Genomic DNA, 16,656 nt, shown 5'->3' on the forward strand with positions numbered 1-16,656 from the left:
GGGTCATGTTGTACATAATGCAGACATAAAATTTTACAAACGCGTTTCTGTTTGTCAATTAAGACCAGTATTCATAAATCTGTTTTTAATTCTGGTTTCAAGCTCAATTTTGTTTGTCCTTGATAAATTAACTTTTAAAAATCACATTTTGTCAAGGACATGTACAAAAAAAGCCGAATACCGATTTTAATGTTTATACTGACTTCTTGACCATGACTTAAACGAGTAACAAGACAGCTTGCTTGGGCACATAATTCACGCTTTAGTATGAAAATAAATACAGGCCCAGATCTTCATCTCATGAATATGCATCACAAAGGGATACAAACGATATCTGAAAGTTATGAATATCCTTAACTAATAATTTTTTTCATGTATTAGCTTGTTTCGACGGAGTGTTCGGTAAGGGATGTAACACTCGATGTCACTGCGCTGTACCAGGATGTGATAAGGCAGATGGTACTTGTACAAACATAAATGCAGGATGTTTGGATGGCTGGAATGGTTCTTCCTGTAGCCAAGGTAAATAAGATCCAATTAACTTAAACTCTGAACTTATTTTTTATAACTAAATGAGACCTGAACCAATGTAAATACTGTGTTCTGATGTTCTGAATTTCATGGGTTTAACTGAATAAAATCGCAGTTATTTGAATTTTAAATGCTTCTTACTTTTTTATTTTTATTTAGCATGTGTTTCTCCTTATTTTGGAAACAAGTGCACATCACAATGTAGATGCAAAACATTTGGTTGTAACCACGCCAATGGGACATGTACAATACCTGGATGTATATCTGGGTGGAAGGGAACGTCATGCTCAACACGTAAGTACTGATTTACAATCAAAATCCATGTCGACCTTGATATATCTTTATTCATATCTGTGCAGTATTTGTCATTATGTTTTCAGCATGCACACAAATAATAATTATAAAATGTTTACCTACAGAATGCCCCATAAACATGTTTGGAGAAGACTGTCTCCTTACATGTCATTGTATGACCCCCGGATGTAGCCGCTTCAATGGAACCTGTTTCTCATCAGATGGTTGTAGTGATGGATACATTGGTAGCTCGTGCAGTACAAGTAAGAGTTACTATAAAATCAATATAGAACACCAACAAAACTTTAATATAATAAAAAAAGTCATATTGAGACCTCTAAGTGGTTCATGATAAATTTTACAAATATAGCTTAATAGTTACTACATGAATGATGATTGAGGGCTGTTGTGACAGATTTACTAATAACCAAAACATTTGCACTGAGACTTCGCGATCAATCGATTAATATATGCTTAAATAGTTACCATTGATATCTTCGTACACTAATGACATCTTTTTCTTAAGATAAAACATTTCTAATTAAAAATTAGTCTTGTTTATTTACGATAACAAATATCTTATAGAGTTTTAAGACGAAACATTGTTAATCATGAAACACATTGACATTTCTTTAATCAGAATGCAAATCAGGACATTTTGGTGCTAACTGTGCGAAACAATGTCGTTGTAAGGATACTGCATGTAGTCATGTGACAGGAAACTGCTCTGCATCCGGATGTCTGCCAGGCTGGAGGGGTGAAACGTGTAGTGAACGTTAGTATATCTTCATTAGAAGGTCGTGCAAGATTTGTCTGTGGTAATTATCACTTTCCTGTGCGTAAATGACAGAACTGTCTAGGGCAGGTGACATGCTTTATGGGACAAGAAATGACTTGAGGTCACGAGATAGGAAACATTCCGATCAATGATGCGGAAATTGGGGTGCTTTATGTGACTTCGGGGCTAATTGTGGTGATCGGAAAGGGAGAAAAATACTCTTTATGCCAAGGGTTGTAGGATAGGAAAATACTCTCAGGATTTAGAAAAACACCCTCTTGAGTGGAATTTCCCTAACGTACAGCACTGGGCATATTAATTTACCGTTATTTATAACTTGCCGGTGCTTAGATAAAAGCTTAAATTTAATTTGAAAAAAAACACCAAAAATACATGCGATTTGATTAATTCAGAATATGCGTAAAATAGAAAGGTCGCTTTATTTTGCTTCGGGAAATACACCTTATCTTGGGGAAATAGAAACTTATCAATTACGACGAATACATAGTTGAACTTTATAATTGAATGATATTTGCTTTGAATACGTCATTGTTTCCTCCTTTAATAGTGATAATTGATCCATTTTTTCCCTCCATTGACATTATCCAATTAACTATTTGATATGCGTTTTTGTGTAGTTTCAGTAATAATTTATCACCAAAGCCTATTATTGGTTTATTTCACACTCTTTGCAAAGTGTAACATATGGTCTGGGTCATTGTGAAAAATACGCCCCCCCCCCACGTCCTTTAGCGATTTCATGTGCTTTAGTTTTGTCGTATTTGTTTGTAAATATTTTGTTATGACTGTAGGTGTTTGTAAATTTCAATTACATGACAAAAACCGATCAATTGAACAGGAAATGTAATGTAGCGCTATTAATCAAACTTGACACCACAGTCTATATAGCTATTTTGCTGATATTTGACACAGGATGTCCAAATTCATCATATGGACAAGATTGTAAGTTAACGTGTGGACAGTGCTTCAACATGACGGGATGTCATCACGAAAATGGAGAATGTGAAGAGGGATGCTTGGATGGTTACTTTGGCAATTCCTGCCATTTAGGTAGTTTGTTTGTGAAATACATAACAAGTAAGATTTATCATAAAACATATAGTCATATTGATTGTTTATTTGTTACTTAGTCAGATATATTGTTTATATAATACATAGTCAGGTAGATTGTTTATATCATACCTAGTCAGGTAGATTGTTTATATATTACTTAGTCAGGAAGCTTGTTTATTATATAATACTTAGTCAGGTAGATTGTTTATACATACATAGTCAGATAGATTGTTTATATAATACTCAGTCATGTAGATTGTTTATATAATACTTAGTCAGGTAGATTGTTTATTTCATACTTAGTCAGGTAGGTTGTTTATAAAATACTTAGTCAGGTAGATTGTTTATACAATACATTATCAGGTAGATTGTTAAAATAACACATAGTCAGGTAGATTGTTAAATAATACATAGTCAGGTAAATTGTTTATATAATACTTAGTCAGGCAGATTGTTTATAAAATGCAGTCAGGTATATCATTTATATAAAACTTAGTCAGGTAAATTGTTTTTATAAAACTTAGTTAGGTAAATTGTTTATATAATACATAGTCAGGTAGATTGTTTATATGATACTTAGCCAGGTAGATTCTTAATAAAGTACAAAGTCGTGTATATTGTTTATAAAATGCTAAGTCTTGTAGATTGTTTATATAATGCTTAGTCAGGTAGAATTTTGATATAATACTGAGGCAGGCAGATTGTTTATAAAATACACGCACAGGTAGATTGTTCGTTATATACACAATGTCAATTCAGTAATTTTGTAATCTGGAATTTTTTTTTATACACCTGCACATTACAATGTAAACGATCCCTTTGAAACACAGCAGGATAAAGCTAGTTTTGCACCATTTAGATAAGATTATGCTTTAAGTATAAAATTATTTGTTTGAAATAGATAAATTTGATATATTTGTGGGAAATTGAACGTTTCCGAATAAGTAATATTCATGAACTTATTTTGGTATAAATATGATATACATGTACAAATAATAAAAAAATGTACGATGTTGAATTATCATTTATAATGATTTAATATGGAGTGTTTCCATAACGAGGTTCTAACTTATAACAATACATTTTAAATATAATTCAGCAAAGCCCACTATTGATAACATGGAACATATAGAAACGCAAACAAACTTGTTTATACGACACAGATCGACCGATATCTGATAAAGACGACACCGGAAGTGGTACTGGGGGCATAGATGGAGGAGTAATCGGAGCGTGTGTGGTCGCTGTGCTAGCCATTGGTATCGTAATTCTGCTGAAAAGGTAATGTATCATATCATTAACAAATATTTTATGCCAGAAGGGGGCTTTGTTAGATGTGATATTTTCAATTGGATGATCGAGAGGCTAGGTACATTTACTTGTGAATTTGTACTATGGACATAATGCCAACTCTAAAATATGGAAATATTGCGAACTGTAAAAACAGATAAAATCTGTTTTGTCATATTTGAAATATTCAACAAATTCGGTTTTGTTGCACTGGTTTTGTTTGTTTTTATCTCAGACGACAACAGGCTGGAAGTAAAAACAGTCCTAAATTCGAACAAAACAATAGGCACTTCATTAAGGACACTGGACTGGGTAAGTTGTTTCTCATAAACGTGAAAAAATACTTTTAAAATCATATTTGTAAAAAAGAAATGCTCCTGGTCAACAATCTAAGGGTTGCTTGGTAGTTTTAGATACGGCCAGTTCTACCAGATCGTTATTGGTGTCATCATTGCTGTCCCTCCGTTCTTCTGTTGTTCCGTGTTTTCGTCCGAATGTCTACTGATTCCAGGATAAAGTGTGTTTAACCACATTTCACAAATTGACAAGCCGGAGTAACAAAATTATATTTCATGGCGGATGTATTAGATAAAACTAAATACAGTAATTCTTCCAGAACTCAAAGTCGTGTTATCTTTTCATTTTAGATGATCTTCACGTTTATAAAGTGTTACGTCATCTACACATTAAACTATCTATTGTGTTTTACTTGCAATATAAGCGTTGTTTTTATCAATACTGCAGACAACGGGTGCGAAAAAAATATAAATCATCAAGGATAAATTTGAGTTAAGCGTTCCTATTGCAGAATTGGGCCATGTAACCTCGACTGAAAAGAATTTCATTCCCTCTCTACATACATTGTAATGACTCTATAATTCATAAATATTTAAGTATGTTATGCCTATAGGATCGGAAATAAATAAAAAATCTATGAATCAAATCCAGAAGTCTAGCTAGGCTACCTGCCCCGAGTTAAATAGAAAAGTTCGGAATAAGTTTCACGAATCCAATATAAAACGGACACGAAATATACACAGTTGATCCATTTTAATAAAAAAAATTACTAGCAATGCATACGCATGTTTTTTTCACAGATATGAATTCTTCAAAGAGGACATCGTTATGTAAATGGTCTTCAATGCAGCGTCAAAATGTCATTTCGTCATGTCTATTGTCATAATTTTGACATCAGAATATGTGATATCATTCGACGAATGATATGGGTGTCACTATATAACAAGTTAGTCAGGTAGATAAACTTAAGGTGAATGAATAGTATATGTTGAACATGTAATATCTAAAAAGGATAATGAACTTCACCTTTATTTCCTTGACTAGATGAACATTTACCCGAAGAGGAAAGCAATGATTCTGTACAGAAACAGAAGATCTTACACAAAGGAAAAGGGAGAGCGCGTAAGAGGTCAATAGGGTTGGAGAACATTGACATAGACGACGAGGACAACATGTACGTAAACTCTGGTGGAAATTTCAGTGATGTCGACGAGTCAATTTCCATACCTGTAAAGAATTTTGGGGCTGTCTTAGAGCAAAAAGAGGCTGACGAACTCCTGGACAAGGAATACCAGGTCAATAACGAACTTTATAGATATGCAGACTAGACCAATAAGTAGTCCATGTTTTATTATATGTTTGATGTATTGACGAGTAGAAAACGAAACACACTTATCGATTATAGATATCATTCTTACCATGTGAATCTTATGAAAACTATAGTCTATGTAGTAACAAAACTTAAATTTTGCATATAAATTCATATGACATACTTGTCAATTATTGTTTATAACTTTTTTCGCGAGATAATATTTGCCGTATTTATTCTCGGAGAGATTCATTCTTTATTACAGTCTACTGTAAATATTATTATCAACATTGAAAGAACATTCTCTCGAAAGCAAATTGTAGTATTCATGAATAAAACATGCAAGCATATTTTGCGAATAAAACGTACACGCGAAATCAAATTGATATACAGTGCATAACATTTTGTGAATTAAGTGAAGACCTTAAGTATTTATATTAAACACCTAGACATATCATGTTCGCTTTGATGTCTGAGAAAGTTGATGTTGTTGATCTCAATGAATTGCTATGGTCTTTTCAGACTTTACTATCTGGTGCTGTACACCCACATGATGAAGGGAAGAAGGAGTACAACATACCGAAAAATAGATTCATTTCGACATTTCCGTGTAAATATATATTATTTGCTAAACTTTGAAAAGGCAAAGTTGATGAATATGCATATAAATATGACTGTAAAGTCTATTCAGTATCTTATACCTGCTTTATATATGTTAGGATAACCCCATCAAGTCGCTAAATGAATCAATAATGTAATTATTGAATGAATAAAATATTGAAATGACAGAATACCCAATTTTGCATATTATCCAGACCACGTCCTGATGTGTGCGATAACACATTCGCCCTAATTTCTTTGTTTATCTGTAGACGACCACTCCAGGGTGATTCTCGAGGATCAGAAGTCAGAACCGGGATCTGATTATATCAACGCCAACTATATTGACGACGTAAGAACTGATTCAACACATTTTGATATGCAAGTAATGGCTAACAGAAAAAATACAACAATTTTTATATATTTGTAAACAAATAATAATAGAATAATAGAAATGTCTATACCAGTGACATTTTGATCAGATATGTGATCTTATGCTCTATGCACATATGAATGCCAGGTTTTATCACAAGAAGAAATAGATTTCAAATGAAATAATTTATATTTATGCTGAAGTGATAGGTAAAGGAGACCTCACTGAGGATTTAGCAACCCATTCAGTGAGGTGATGTCAAATGCACAGAGAAAATATTTTCCTTTTCGCTGACAGAATTTTTTGACAAAATTGTGTCGCACTAGATTTTTGAAAAAATACGTTTTATTAGTTCTGTAATTGAGAAAACATAAACGTCTTGTAACTACTAAGCAATACAACGATAAATAGATTTATAGTTTATGATTTTATTTTTAGAGCACATCCAGATCAGAAGTCTACATTGCAGTGCAAGGTATCTAATTATTCTCATACATGTAATAGCTTGATTAGATCATAATTAATATAACTGATATTTATCTTTGGTAGATTTGTATTCAGAAATACTATTTTATCACAACTACATATATATGTGTAGTCGAAAACAATTATAACCAACGCATGGAGATAGTTGGAACAATATATGCAAAACATATATATATATTTGCATTAATCTTTTTTCAGTTCTACAATGCTTCTAGGACTTTCATTCTAATTTGTTCTGGCATTTGGTTTAATAAAATGTACTCTACTGTTACTTTTGATTCGCGAGATATTCTTTTTCTCCTCTATTTTTTGGAAGACTCACGCGAATTAAACCATTTCAGTAACATGTTAACTGTGTCATTTGGTCTCCAAACCCGTAATACTTCTTTGAAATCCGTTGGTAAAGTCTTTATATAAATGAATAATGATGATAATTTAAGGAGAGAAAAACTTTAGTGTAGATCTAGACGATACGTATTCTGATTAAATGCAAATTATAAAGCACGATTTTATTTATTGGACATTTTTAAATAATAAATAACACTAAAAAATAATAAATGGATAATATTATCGACTATCGATTGGCCCTGTGATCTCAATGATAATTGAAGGTTTTGTGAAGAGTCGTTTGGCACTTGTTAAATGTAAATAATGATTGAATTTATTTCGAAGTTCATTTCAGTTGTACAGTGAATTGATATAACACGTTATGACAATGTTTTGAATGTAGGTCCAAAGAAAAAGACCTTCGAGGCGTTTTGGCTGATGATTTGGCAGCAGAAATGCCATACTATAGCTATGTTGGCTAATTTATACGAAAATGGAAAGGTATATTATTAAACTTAAAGATAACCTTAGAATAAGAAATATGCTAAGTGTTTTTATTTACGAAATCGTATTTAATCAAATATATAAATATTCATTTATTATCTATCAAATTTTAATGTTTATTATAACATTTTTTGGTTTTTTTTTTATATTATAATATCTGAAACAATAAAACATTGAAGATAACCAAGTGTTTAATCTTAATATCCTTTAATCAGAACAAATGCTACAAATATTGGCCTAATATGGACGATCCGATCAACACGGCGACATTTGTCATCAACCTGAACTCTGAAAAACAGTACGCTTTCTACGCCATAAGGGTGATAATGCTGAAACATAGACACGTAAGTAAAAACATTCATAGTTCTGTCAAATTAACTAAATGGCTATATAGATACCAAGTTACCAAATATATCGTATCTTTTCCAAGTTTACTTTATAAATGTGATAATGTAGACCTGGCTATGAGGGTGATAGTGTGTCAGTCGTGAGGAAGGAGATATCTTCCGAGGGAAAACACAGGGAAAATAATTAGACCAAGGGTCTGACGCACTTTCACCCAAATAGCCGTGTGATAAACCCTTTGTACATTAGACATTCTTAAATCCAATACATCCATGGTCCACATTATTTTGTATTATAATTAATAAAAGTGCTCGGGATAGCTTTGCCAAGGTCGATATTTCTATTTCATCTATTCTCTTTCAATGGTTCGTCCATATAGACTTTGTTAATAATTCCATGATGATTTGATCTCATTTTTTTTTTTTTTAATGTCCTTTTGAAAAACAAGATTCCTTAATCCCCCTCGGCAACGTACCTTAATCTCCCTCGGCAACGTTCAGACATCTGTCAATAGACTAAGGTCACATAAACTTTTTCGCGAAAACATTCACAATTTTAGTCATGCAGAGGACGAAAGTTTCAAAAACTATTCTCTCGGTGTTAGTAGTCATGCATACTTCACGAATATGACAGTAGTAAGTTTACTGATGCATAACGGGATGTATCTATAATTCTTTCAAAAACCTCTCATCATTTGTCAAATAATTGTTTGCAATTGCAATTACGTCAACAGCTGTTACTCGATTCCAATTTATATATTTGCCTTTAGTTTTCATATGTTATTGGTTTTTTTTAATTTGTCATATTCATGATCATATAGAGAGAAATCATTAAGCATGCCGATAATTGTTATGAAAATAATCATTTACATGAAAATGAATGAAATGACGAAAGGTCAACAGTAACATTATCAGCAATTATTTTGTTGTTTAACACAGGAACGCAGAGAGCGACAAATATACCAGTTTCACTACACAAAATGGCCAGACCACGACATACCAGATGTGTTTGAACTTGTCATGTTTCACCGACATTTGCAGCATTTACGGACCCAAGGGGATGGACCACTGGTTGTCCATTGCAGGTACAAAATAATAAAGTATTATGTGTTGTCATGTAATCTTTTGTGCATATCTTTCAAATGACAACATTTAATTTTAATATTTTGTTGCACTCCTCAACATCCAAATGCAGCATAGTTTGTTCAAATGCATAGATAAAATCCATTCATTGACAACTGTTAATGATAATTGGTTATCGAAAGTGGCGAGAAATGCATCTGCTCATATAGTGTACAACCGTTATAATTGTACACCGTTATAATCCTTTAATCAGATCATCTTTAACGAAGTGTAATATTTTGTTCAGTGCGGGAATAGGGAGAACAGGAACTTTGATTGCATTGGATGCCTTGTTGGAAGCAGGGAAGACGGCAGACGTGATAGACATACATGGATATGTAAAAATCATGAGGAACAATCGAATGAACATGGTCCAAACTGTGGTATGCCTTATATAAGGTTCAGTGTGTTTGCTAAATAATGATTAAAATGAGCTTAAAGAGGGTCATATGTAAAATATTGAAGTTAAACATAAAAAAGATCAAGTATAAGTTCAGATCCCTAAATCTCTATCTAAAGATAAACATTCACCCGTAAAACTGGTATTGTCAGCCTTGAGTTAAACCACCAAACGAAGTATTTAAAAACCCCAATGAAACATCAAATTAAGATAATGTATTTAAAGACATTGATATATAACTTGTCCTTTAGTACTCAAATAGGTACATAGCAACATGAGATCAAAATAAGTCATTTTGACCATTATCTTAATTAAGAAATAACAAAGGCATATAGATAAACTTCAGATATATGTCATTTCGTAGCATTCAGTTCGGTCTCCAGGAAGATATTGACATGTAAAGATGCTATGTATATGAAAACACAGCTTTAATGCCTTACTTCTGATTTAGTTTATAAAGCTATATACCATTTTGATAACTAAAGCACAAGTTCAATATACCCAAATAATAGCTATGTCCGAATTCCTATTTTAAATCGGATTTTTTAAATATGACTCATCAGAGGGTTGAAATTTTGATGACTTACCAGCTTTTAAGTGGACAACTTTGAACCTTAAGATGAAGACAATAAAGAGTAAGAAATACCCCCATTCGATCGTGCATTGCTATACAAAACGTCAATTATTCACTAAATCGTTTACAGAGTATGGAACGTTTCGGGTGTTTTAAGGTTTAGATAAGCCTGTCGTTTAGTAAGTGTATTTAGTAAACGGAATAAATAATACATAAATAAATATATCACAACCAGAAAGACATTTGACAAGGTTAATGTGAGAATCATAACCGAAGATCATTCGACAGTGGTTGAGTTGCGGATTGCTATTTGGACTATAATTTTTATAAGTAAGACGCTACATATTGCATTTAATGAACAATATTATAACGTCAACTGACCTCATACATCCCGTTAATGCAACTATAATTTTTCACGTGATTGAGTATCATAGCTATATTTCTACCTTCTCGGCTTGCAATCAAATGTATGTCTCTGATTCCAGAATCAGTACAAAGCACTTCATCTGGCTCTCTTAGAAGGCCTTAGTTTCCCGTACAGCATTCAAACAAAGACAGATTTCATCAGCTCCGAGGACAGCAACGTCTATGAGATCCCTGCCAACCAAACACAACGCAGCAAGGAATTCCAGGTACATCTGAAATATTTTAGACCCATTCATTTTTTTCCACGTTTTTCTTTTCCTTATCTTTTTTTTTTATCTGAAATTATAACGGCCTATATAATATATGTTACAGACTCTTCAAGATGTTAATGCAATCAGTGAGAAACGTTTGAAATACATTGTTGCCAAGTCTACAGAGAACAGGAACAAGAACCGCGACATGGATATTCTACCAGGTACATATTTAATTATTGAAGCAAGTACAGGTGTATAGCATTGCATTCTATCAAATGTATTAAGACAGTTTGTTTTTGTCTCTTTGAGATCTACTCTAATGAAACCACCGATTGATTTACAATATTTTTCTCTTAATTTAAACAGTACTACATGCATTAAAGGCCATTCTGGTGCAAATTTTCTTTAATGTATGTCTTGTTCACCTAAATGTATCATATGTATGAAAAATGCAGTTTTAAAGAACTCCAACCTTATGTTCCTCAGCGACAGGCCTTGACAACTCACTCATTATTTTCAGTTTACATGCTCATTCTTGCGACGTGTCTTAACATTTTGTTAATACTGTTTGTTTACAATAGAAACGAGAATTATCAAAAGGAACTATTTCAAACTTTTAACTCTTTAAACAGAATATAATCGGACGTGACGAAATATTGTTTATAGTCCGACGACATCCTCCGTACTCCAGGGGTTACACTTAATACGCTCTATGTACCCTGGTGAGCGTAAATCCTGGGGTATAACCTTTGCAAAGTAGGTAGACCGGATCCTATCGGATCGTAACTCTTGACTAGCTAAGATGCTCCGACGATAGCAACTAATTTCTCGTCTAGACAACCAATTACATCTGTATAAAGTAAAAGAAACAGCGCATTGATGGCATTCAACGGAAATAACGATATCTCATGCAAACGCTTATGTCTAACACTTAAAACATAGCAACCGATTTCTAGGCTTAACAATTGATAACATATATGCACTAAAACTGCCACATCGATTGTATTCAACGGAAGTTTAAAGGTTTTGGATATAACAAGATGAAGTGAACTTACATGACATTATGATATTTAATGCCGGTATACCAAGGAAACTCATTTAATAACATAGCAACAATATTACTTCAACCACTACGTACGACACATTTTTTGGCGCATATTATCAATATATATATAATTAGTCAAAATTAAATTATGTTATGTTATGAAGCACGTGATGTTGGAAAGTAAAGAAATATTTCAAATACACCATGATGCGATACTTGCAATGGATCTTCAGATAAGTATATCCACGTCATTGACTGCTGAAGGCAAGTTAATCATGATTCAAGATATAATTGTAGGAAAAGAAACTTGTCTGAAACAGGGAGTCCAATGACGTTTTATTATAAGATTTTGTAATCGACTCTAAATCATGCCCGAAAGCAATGTAACAAGAATGAAGCAATTTATAGCTTTAGTTTCCATGGTATATCCGAGGCAGCGGTAAAATATTGAAAACATAAATTTTACATAAAACTTTGTTTGCAGTTTTAACTTCAGAGCACAATTTCAAGTCGAGTAGTTATAATTTTTACAGACCTGGTACCTGATCTCGTTTTTACTTCATTTTAATATTGTGGTTGTTTGATGCTAGTAACTTATTCGTGTTCTTTGTCTACCCATTTTAGTAATTTTGAATTATTTCTGTTGAAACGGTTATTTTTATTCATGAATGTTTTTTACCGTCAGAAGAAAAAGATTCCATTTTAATTATTTTCCTAACACATACAATACTGATAACGATTTATTGTTACATCTCAAATTCAAGATAAAATAGAGGGGATAACAAAATTCCTCCCAGAGTAATGATATGACAATTATTTTAATGATATGTCATCTATTATATTTGACACTTGGGGAAAGATCATGGACAAAGTATCTATGGGAAAACCAACAAAATGAAGAATATCGAAATCGACACTAATCTCTGATACTATGATAAAGTATGTACGCGTTTGCAAAGTGATACGATGATTATTTTATGCTTAAGAAGCGAGTTATTAACGTAAAGTCTGAACCTATATGTTGTATATTAGTTCCCAGTTTTACTCGGACCATGCTCATAATGTACCCAATAATAAGGGTTTATTTCTAGCTTAGTTATAATTAACCAAGTAACACAAACAATGGCTAATCACAGTCATAGAATATAACCAATCCAGTTTTCAGCTTGATCTAAATTTGTTTCATTCCAATAGAAAATAATTCACTGATAGCACCATTTCATATCAAAATCCACAATGACCTTGACCTCAGCACCCTGAATATTAACATGTTTGAGTCATTCCCATATTGACGTAAAAAGCGAAAACATGTTATTGTCGAAGTTGAAGTGTTCTTTTTATTATTTTCCTTATTTGTATATATCAGTCATATATATTTGTGTATGAAAATTTTCGCCTATTAAGTCAATGCGAAAAATGCAAATATTTCCAAACCGCGACAGTTTCAACTTTTACAATAAGTTATGATTCTTGTGTTTGTCAATTCAATCATAATTTCTAGTAAAAAATGTTTATTTTTTCTTGTAACAGGCGACAATTACAGAGTGGTCTTATACTCAAAGAAGAATAACTACATCAACGCAATTAAACTTCCGGTACGAATACATAGTGACATAGCATATTAATTTGTAACGTAAATAGTATGTCAAGGTTTGGATAAAGCTAGAGTGCATCTGTCTCCGTTATATATATATTGAAGATATTCATTTGAGTTTCCGTAAAATACAACAAAGTACCATGCATTTATAGTTATGTGACAGATTATGGATTACACAACAAACCTTTATATTTCATGTTGATAATACCACAAATATTTTGACACTTTCCAGCGACCTGTAAATATATCATGTCGTGACATTTGATTCAACTCCACATGATCAATAAGTATATAGAATTTATCACATTAAGGCATTTTATTACAGTGATTATATCATTTTGATATTTTTTCCCTCATTTTGAAAGAATGTATCTTTTTCAATATTTGACTGGTAAAAATGTAATTAAACTTTTAATTGCTTAAAATTCATTGATATTGCCATATTGAAAACTCTATAACGGAGCATAATTTCTTCAAACTTGAAACAAAGTTATTTAATGCATGAACTCCAGAGCTTCCGGCATCACCTGAGATATCTAGTAACGCAGTTTCCTCTGACTCATACGATTGTTGACTTCTGGACCATGGTGACTGAATATCGCTCCAGAACTATCGTCTGTCTGGAGGATTCTGAAGGTGAACAGGTTGGTTGATATATTTTAGCCATTCAGTTATTTCGCTGTTGATTATTCGTTCATTTAATATAACATCCGCGTATTATCCACCAATTATCGTGTGATATAATCTAACATCCGTGATATTATTATTTCAATTATTGTGTTAACACTCAGGAGGAGAGTTATTCGCCAATAAGTTTTTTCGTTATTGATTTCTCGTTCATTCAATATTACATCAGCGTCTTATGTATTAATTATCGTGTGATATGTTTTGACTTCATGTTATATGTTTAAACTATTGTGTCATAATACTGACAACCATGTCATATATACGATCTACTTACTACATTGCTATACATATTATATGTCTTCTCACCGATTCTCACGTGATTTGGAAGTGTAATATACATCATAATTGAGGATACAATCCACTGTTTTCACTTTCTGTAGCGGTCAAATGAACGAAGAGTGATACACGATCAATTGAAACGAAGATGTTCACAAATTTATATAAAATGTAATTCAGTTATCTCCCTTAACTATTCCAAAGCGAGGTCTTATATGTTGTCATATATGCGGACTTAATAAGTGACTCTTTTGGGGACTATATGAAACTCTTATCTGAAGAAAACTTCAAATAAATCATTAAATAAATATTTTAACTGAATTGGGGAAAAAATCAATATGCATTTACAGCAAATCTAAATTCAGTTAAAATTATGTGTTGTTTTTGTAGTCCTATTAGGAACTTAAGTCGACGCGACTGAATAAACAGGAAATATATATAATTGAAAGATGATAAACTATTCTTCATAACAGGAAATTCCGTGGTTGCCCGCAAAATCCAGGGTCAAGTATACTAATGAATTTGAGATTCGGTCGATGTCGGTCGAAAGATGTGAGGATAACATCAATGCATCAATGATGGAGATCACAAACAAGGTGAATACAAATATTGTTGTATCGGTAATACAAATTGATATGAAAATATATCAGTTTTACATCAGATGGATTAATTAGCACTGCATTATGCACGGTTTGTATATACAAACACCAAAAACTGATTATTTCATATTATTTTTGGTTTCGTTTCAGCAAAGTAACACTAATCAACGTGTAAAGCTGTTCCAAGTCAGTAATTGGGCAAAAGATTCGTCCATTCCATCAAGTCAGAGTGTCCTGTGTAAACTCCATTATCTGGTAGAGGCATGGATGATGTCTCAAGAGGAGGTACCAGTCGTGGTCATGTGTTTGTACGTCATCATTATAAATGCTCAACAGCATTAAAATTTTCGGAGAGAAGTTCTGCTCAGAGATAGGCTTACTTACCACATTAAGATCGCATGGAGTATACCACATAAGCTGTAATAAGTCGTTATATATTTATATATTAATGATTTCATATCGTTTAATTTCCTCCTATAATTCAAGGATAAAAATGAAAGAAAATAAATCTGGAAGACTTCTTATAAAGGTTTTTTTCTGTCAATAATATGATTTTTTTTTTTTTACTGTAATTATAGAACTTTTTCTGTAGTAGATATTAAAATGGGTATGTGATTAAGCTATAGAGCCATAACGGAAAGACTTTAAAAATAGAAATAACTTTTAGAATTTTCGCTGAAAGTAGATTTGTTTTGTTGTTAAGGGATGGAGCAAAACGCTGTGGTCTATACTGCCTTATCAGTACAACGTTGGAGAGACTGGACATGGAGTCGGATATCGACTTGTATGCTACCACAAGACAGTTGCAGATCCGGCGTCCTCAATTAGTTGCTTCTATGGTATATATTTCATTAACCACAATATACAACACTAATATACATGTAGCAAAGTTATATAAATCAACGAGATGTACAAGATTGTTTAAGGATTTTTTTGACACTAACAATTTGATATATCTATTTAAAAAAACTGTAAATAATATTTCACTTTTTGTTGTTAATCTTAATAACATTTTCCATGCGATTTTGCAGGACCAGTACCAATATACCTTGGATGCTGTGAAAGCCCATCTTCACACTATGGGCAACAGCTACTACCAAGAGTGCCAACACGAAGAGGCAGTTTATCAGAACAGTCCATGATGTAAAGGGTCTCGGTATTGTGTCTCCGGAAACCACCGACACATTTCTGTGTTTAAAGCTTCTGACTAATACATCGATAACCGCAAGTTGATGATGATCCCGATTCTAATGTGATTATGGGCGTTTTCTCTCACTTTTGGTTTCCCTTTTTGTTCAGAACATTTATGCACTTGCCTAGATAAATTACTTTGAGGATACATTTTAATTACCATGTATTAATTGAGGTACGGTAGTCTAGTGGTAGGACGCCGGGCTCGTGACCGAAGGTTTGTGGGTTCGCGTCACGTCACGTCACTGTGTTGTATCTTTGAACAAGATACTTTACTCCGCTTGTTCCAGTCTACTCAGCTGAAAATAGGTACTTGGTTGGCCTGTGCTAGAATTGTT

At 32.8% G+C, this 16,656-nt stretch overlaps 1 protein-coding gene and 1 long non-coding RNA gene across 2 annotated transcripts; both read left to right on the plus strand.

Annotated features, from left to right (window-relative positions):
• The first annotated feature begins 695 nt into the window (after nt 1-695).
• Nucleotides 696-2,668, plus strand: LOC110454469. The gene is made up of 4 exons (XR_002463383.1): nt 696-825; nt 951-1,088; nt 1,466-1,600; nt 2,537-2,668. It is a non-coding gene; the product is annotated as an uncharacterized LOC110454469 (long non-coding RNA).
• A 2,398-nt stretch (nt 2,669-5,066) lies between these two features.
• Nucleotides 5,067-16,650, plus strand: LOC110454470 (receptor-type tyrosine-protein phosphatase kappa-like). Its single transcript, XM_021503974.1, has 16 exons — nt 5,067-5,094; nt 5,309-5,559; nt 6,096-6,183; nt 6,446-6,525; nt 6,985-7,021; nt 7,763-7,860; nt 8,079-8,207; nt 9,147-9,292; nt 9,577-9,712; nt 10,789-10,935; nt 11,042-11,144; nt 13,499-13,563; nt 15,002-15,124; nt 15,278-15,435; nt 15,810-15,966; nt 16,159-16,650. Exons 1-16 carry the CDS (start codon nt 5,067-5,069, stop codon nt 16,267-16,269), a joined length of 1,857 nt encoding a protein of 618 aa, XP_021359649.1. The 3' UTR covers nt 16,270-16,650.
• Nucleotides 16,651-16,656: the final 6 nt, after the last annotated feature.

The sequence above is a fragment of the Mizuhopecten yessoensis genome, unplaced genomic scaffold (genome assembly GCF_002113885.1).
Source record: "Mizuhopecten yessoensis strain PY_sf001 unplaced genomic scaffold, ASM211388v2 scaffold7889, whole genome shotgun sequence".
Lineage (NCBI taxonomy): Eukaryota > Metazoa > Mollusca > Bivalvia > Pectinida > Pectinidae > Mizuhopecten > Mizuhopecten yessoensis.